The sequence below is a fragment of the Struthio camelus genome, chromosome 15 (genome assembly GCF_040807025.1).
Source record: "Struthio camelus isolate bStrCam1 chromosome 15, bStrCam1.hap1, whole genome shotgun sequence".
Lineage (NCBI taxonomy): Eukaryota > Metazoa > Chordata > Aves > Struthioniformes > Struthionidae > Struthio > Struthio camelus.
In genome coordinates, this window is record NC_090956.1 from 5,952,736 (window position 1) to 5,959,010 (window position 6,275).

The 6,275-nt window shown below is 39.9% G+C and overlaps 1 protein-coding gene across 3 annotated transcripts in view; it reads left to right on the top strand.

Annotated features, from left to right (window-relative positions):
- The window catches only part of IQCE (IQ motif containing E), a 29,395-nt gene extending 25,542 nt beyond the window's left edge, over nt 1-3,853 (top strand). For all 3 annotated transcript variants that reach the window (XM_068909189.1, XM_068909190.1, XM_068909192.1), the window contains one exon: nt 257-3,853. In XM_068909189.1, the coding sequence (XP_068765290.1) occupies nt 257-396 (140 nt within the window). In that variant the 3' untranslated portion in view covers nt 397-3,853. The remainder of the gene's footprint in view (nt 1-256) is intronic.
- The last annotated feature ends 2,422 nt before the right edge of the window (nt 3,854-6,275 follow it).

Here is a 6,275-nt window from a genome sequence, read left to right on the forward strand (position 1 = left end):
TACTTCGTGGTGTGTAACCACCTGCAGAGATTTAAAGACAATAAGACAAATCATGCGTGGTCAGTATGTCAATTTAACGCTTGCTATGCTCTTTCACTAAAGGGGAAAGGGAATACTTACATGCAGGAAAAGATGGATGCAAGTTATGAATAACTGTAGGTAATTCTGGAAACTTAATGGTCCAGAGAATATTACAGTTCCCACAAGGGCTTATTTTTGTCAGTGGTGTTTATTGATGCTGTTGTTTCCTTTACAGTTATTTCAGCCAGGTCCTCTCAGAAGCAGCCACAACCCACACCCTCTCTGTCTGTGGATGAAGCTCACTCAGACGATTCAGATGATATTGTCGTCGTCTCTCCACTGCTGCAGATGAAGAAAAGCTATACCTGCTTTTAAGTTTTGGTAATGGGCGCTCGTGATTTTGAATTATTTGATTCATAAACAAAAATATTTCTGCCAAGACAAAGCATATCAAGCATGGAAAAAAAGGGGGAGTATTAGCCTATGGTTGTGATTATTTCCGCCATAAATCATTGTTTGATGTGTCATCTCTGCAGACTGTATGGCTAAAACCCACTGACTGACTGTTACGCTTATCCTTATGGTACGCAGAGGGAGTTTAGGTTTTAGAAAAAGTAAAACACTTTAGTGTTTTCTCTTGCAACGAAGATTATAAATTCATTTGCCAAATTCAAATGAAAACAATAAAACCTTAAGCTATTTCATGTCAAACAAAGTAGTTTTGATTTAGATCAACTAAAATACTTTATTTAATCTGAAAGTGAAAAATGACTTGGCTCCAATGTTCAGCTCATGTATGTGAAGGGGAATAGCTTGTATTTGCTACAAGGTCTTCTCTAAAATTATTATTATGTCATGTTTTAGTACGTACTTTTGGGGTTTTATACTAAACATTTACAATCAGACCTTGTTAAGGCTTTTAGAAAGCCACTTCTGACGTAGGGCTATTCTAGGCCTACTGTATCTGCAGGGTGTTCTTTATTTATTGCTTTCTTCAAGTGTGTTTGCTATAATTTGTATGGTACTATTTTGTAGTTGAAATATGTGATCACGTAATCTATTTTTTGTATTTGTCAGAGAAGGCGCGTAATAGCAGGAGTGCTGTGTGAAGGATAGCCTTGTGACTGCTTTTTCTGCTTACGTATCACAAATACAAGTGGATTGTGCAGGGTCATCTCTAACATGTGAAAACATTTGACATAGGAGATACGTTACTTTATGCCCTGTTTTAGCATACATCACTTGACTGAAACTTTTACGTAGTTAGATTGCTCATACACTGAGCACTGAGGGGTTTTAAGTCTAATGTTGCTTTGCTATTGTTTATCTCTTCTCTCAGTGCTACTTTGCACGTGCACCCATTAGCTATACTGCAAGTGTGCAGTAAGTCTAGTCACAGGATGGGATAGGGTTCACAGTGCCCAGCCATCTTCACTCACTAGATGAAGCTATGAGGCTTGTCTGCTGGAAAGCATGAGCGCTATTGCTGTCTTCTGAGGGACGTGGATTGGGATGAGCATAATATACCAAACCCAGTCCACACAGTTTGATGGTTTAGGAACAGAAGGTGGTAAGTTGTCTTACAATAGACCTTGAAACTGCCTCCAGAAATAACGCTAATTGATGAGGTTATTAGCAGACTCTATGGAAAAAACAAAGACAGAAAGGGCTGTGGAGAACATGGTCAGAGTAGTCTTTCCAGATCTGATGTGCGGATTGTACCTCTTCTTGACTGGAAAGAGGACCTTGCGGTCCAGACTATCATACCAATATCCTTCCTAAGCATTAACATGTTTTTTTAAAAGGTGAACCAGGTGAATTATGTGATATTTACTGCAAGGAGAATTTAATTTTACAAACACACAGGGAAGCTTGATGGAGACTTTCTTTGTCATCAAGAAGTACTAAAGTCTCCTGTGGACTGCAAGTACAATTTTAAATATAAGATTTTTATCACCTTTTCCTCCCTTCGTTTTTAAATTAAAAATCTGTCGCCACTGTTCTGCAGAATACTAATAAGTCAGAGCTGTCTCAGTGCTTCATTGGAATCAAAGAACTATCTGAGGCTTATCACAGTTCATGCCAGTACTTTGCAGCCAAAGAGGAAACTGGATGGCTGCAGCACAATGCAGCTGATTTAATTTAATCCCATCAGTGGAAATGCTGCCTGTGCTATTTCCAAAGGCAGTTTTGGGAGCTCTCCATACCAAAGCAGTCTGAAGAACGTCATTTACACTCTCGTTGAGTAATTTTTTCCTGCTGTTATTTCGATCACATGACTGTCATCTGCAAAAGGATAAAAAAATATATATATAAAATAAAAGAATAAAAGGGAAAAAATCCTCTTGGCAGAAGCTGAGAGCTGTTTCCCTCTTTTTTCTGAAAGTCACATTGTGAGAAAGAGTCACTTGCGAAGTAGAAGTAGAGCTATATTGAGTTGCTTAGGTATAATAAGTTTGTAACTGTGGCTCTGTCATGGATACCTCCAGGGAGAGTTAAAGCTTAGGACTTAAACGTTAAGGGAAGAGTAGGATATACTGTGTGCCAGGACCAGGACTAGTACAAAATACCTACATAGCCGTTATCCTATGGGGAAATACTTGGCTGGCAAATATAATGAAGACAACATTATTTTACTTTACTGTGCTGTAGTAAAGAACTATTGTGAAAGCATTAGGAAGTAGAAGCAGAGCAGAAAGACTTCCATGTTAACTGAGCATATTGCTAGCAGTAATACTGTCAATAAACAAGTTCCAGGATAGGGAAGGAAGCATCTTGGTAAGACCCAGAGTCACAGAGAAAAATCAGGGTGCAAAGGAGCAAATGTCTTCTGGAATAAATTAAAATCCGTCTGGAACTTCCTAAGTTCAAGTCTGCTGGCAGCCACCAAAGATCTGATGTTCACTTGAGTGGTCTGCAGACTCGTAATATTAGTTTAGAAGCTCACTATATGATCACTGCATATCAAAAGTTTGGTGTGATAAAGTAGAAAGAGAACCCCCCACAGTATTAGTAGCCTTTAATGTTGTTTCTTCATATGCTTTAATGGAATATGTTGAAAGGAATACTGATTAACACTGTAGGCTTCATTCTGTGGTTGTGTATCTGAATACAAGTACCTGTAAATCTGGAAAGAGGTGTGGAACAATGAAGGAAGAAAAATATGATTTCAGAGTAAATGGCACCTTTCTTTCCCTCAACTCAACAGGGAGCAAGGACAACAAAAATCTGTGTGGCTCACACCTGTCAAGATAGGCCCTATACAAATACGTTCAGTTTCTGAAAAACATGTCTTCTGTAGAAAGCACTGATAACCTTGTGGGGGCGTCAAGGTCTTGAATTAAAATTAAACTCCATTGTAACCTACCTAATCTAATAGCACACTTTTCCATTCTGCTGGTAGGCAAGTTCTGTATGGGATAATGCTGCCTACTTGAAACCTTTTGGAATTCACAGTAGTGTTCAGGTGGTGATCATGTGTGAATATAGAAATCTGACTTTCATGAAATGCCGTTCCTGATGATCTCGTTTTGTCCTTAAGTGCCTGTGCCTGTAAATACTGACTGTGGCATCCAAATCTGATAAAACATATTGTTTTTTACATAGCTATACAAATAATCCCTACACAAGCAACTTTTAAGATAACTGAAATGCGAAAGTATTAATCTTGGCACATGAGAGAGAGCCATCAATTTTTATGATCATTTTAATATTTAGGACTGTGCAAATCTTGTAGGTAATTTATTTTAGGATCTTTTAAAAGTTAAGTGAATCGCGATGTATTTTCTCCCAATTGTTGAACTTTCAAATAAATTTGAAGTTTGTAACTTAATTGTTCCTGCGTTACTGTTGTGGTTACTGTATTTGCATTGCTGCTCTGGCCTGTGCTGCATGGCGGTTGTGCTCCTGCTAGTCTCACTTTGCACCTAGGTCGACCTTTTACCTCTGACTGTTTTGCTGAGCCAGTTCTGACTAGTCCTGTGTCTTTCATTCTGCAAAACAAATAGCGAAGGTAGCAAAAAGTTAACTCCTAAACATGTAGGGTGTGGAATTTCTCTTTAGTATATGTTCAAGATCATCCCATCAGTAGCGCAAATGGCTTCCTTGACCAAAGCCTTGTGGAACTGCCAGAGATAATGGACTTTTGCATTCAATCTTGACATCTGGTGTTTTATTCAAAAGAGGAATCCTATCAGAGTAGATCTAAAACTAAAAGCCGTGCTGTTGCCTCAGATGTATTTGTTGCTTTCTGCAGTGTACAAGAAGTTTCATTTATGCCTTTTCATATATTATGATGCTGCTTGCTTGTGGTTGCAACAGTCACGCTGACCAGTTCCCAAACTGGTGAAAGTCAGATAAAAGATTCAAAGCAAGCCATCATGATGCCTGTTCATAATAATCTGCAGGAGAAAAACATACCTAACCAGGTTATTGATGTATACTTCTCAGAAACATTTGGTAGGAGGGATGCAGTAAAGATAGCCTGTATTTGAATTCAGTAGGGCTGCAGAGCTCTCTGCGGTAGGACATGGCAGCGCTGTCGGTGTGCAGAGGATAAAGTGAAACTTGGGGGTGCTGTAAGCTGGGGGATGGCACTCTATGGGATTCCAAAGACTTTGTCCAATTTACTCACTGTTTATCCCCTTATCTTGGTTATTGTTGCTGTTTGTGGAGATCTGGTGGAAGAAACTAGGATGCATGCGTTCCTTTCCAGGTCCACTGAAAAAGCCTTTAGGAAGAGCCCCAGGTAAAAAGCCTTATGCTGTTTTATAAAGGTGGAAAATCAACTAGGGTCAATAAAATAGATGACCCTGATGACTGCTATGAAGACATGGTAATCTTGTAGTCATTATCAAGCAGAGTTTGTGTTGTAGGACTAAGAACCGAATGGAGCTATAAGAGTATTAGACTCAAACTATTCATTTTTTGATAAATATGTTCTCCTCTAAATTGCACTTTCTTTTAATCTTTCCTCTTTACTCCACTGGCATATGCTATGGTTTTCTTAGTAAAAACTTTAGTTTTAAATGTGAAACACGGGAGGTAAGCCAAGCTGTATGAACGGAAAAATTTTGGTATGATTTCTTGGACCAGGTTAGTCTTGAATTCGGTTGAAAGCAGTGAAGTGTTCATACTAGTTGTATTAAGCCATACTTGGACTTCTTCTGAACTCATAGTGCCCTTGATTCTTGAAAGCTTTTTCTGCATCTGCATGTGGTAGGTTTGTCAGCTAACCAATTGCCTTCCCCCGCATACACTTTTAAGGAAAAAGAAACAAAAAATAGTCTAATTCACGCTGTGGGCATCATTAAGACCTGCAAAGAGCAAAATGGCCGTGTTAGGCTCCAGATTATTAGGGGAGCGTTTTCAGGCATGGCTGATGGTCTGGTGCTGCACCAGCTCCTCTCACTTAAGTGCTTGTGGAGCTGGTGCTCCTCTACCGTTTGCCCAGTGGTTCTGGTGGTTCTTTGCCCGATAGAGGCGGCACCGAGATCAGTGTCTCAGTACTTACTCCAGATATGTCTGAGGCATACGGGCATGTATTTAGATGTGACCTTTAGCGCGTTGTCTGCGTCGTGCTTGAAGGAGTAGCCTTGAAAGGCTAGGGTCAATACGTTCTTTTCATTAACTCTGTGCTAGTTTTTGTAGGGAGGGTTGTGTTCTACTGATTAAGTTGTCTTTCGCTCTTTTTGCCCTTCTCTCTGTCTGGCTGTGCTGATTGCTTTTTTTGAATTTGAGAACATCTGTATGCACGCACCTTTTCTGGTCTCTAGGAAAGTGTTCACGTTACTCCAGTCACTAGAGCTCTGTATAAACAAAACTTTCCCTCTCAAGAGGTTGCTCAGGCCATAACAGCTCCTCTACTATTTGGTGGATTTCTTGTCAGCATGCCTCAAAGCCACTTAGCACTGGGTACCACGTAAGCCCCTTCAGGGCTTCTATTCTTGGTAGTTTGAACAGATGTATCATAAAATCTTGATGCTCAAAACAGACTGGAAGGAAGGGAGGAGGGGCAACGTGCCCGTTGTGAAGGGCTGCATCACATCCCTTGCTATCAGCAAGGTAACAGATCACCTGGGTCTCACTCCTCTGCCCCGTCTCAGTGCATCAGTCCTGCGGAGATGAGGCTCTGCTTCGGTAAAGTAATGGAGCTTGAAAACCTTTCCTGTTATATAAAAGTTTAGAAATGAAATACTGTGAAATCTGTCATCTGATTACAGTATGGCTGTAGAAAAGGCTATATTTAAATGGCT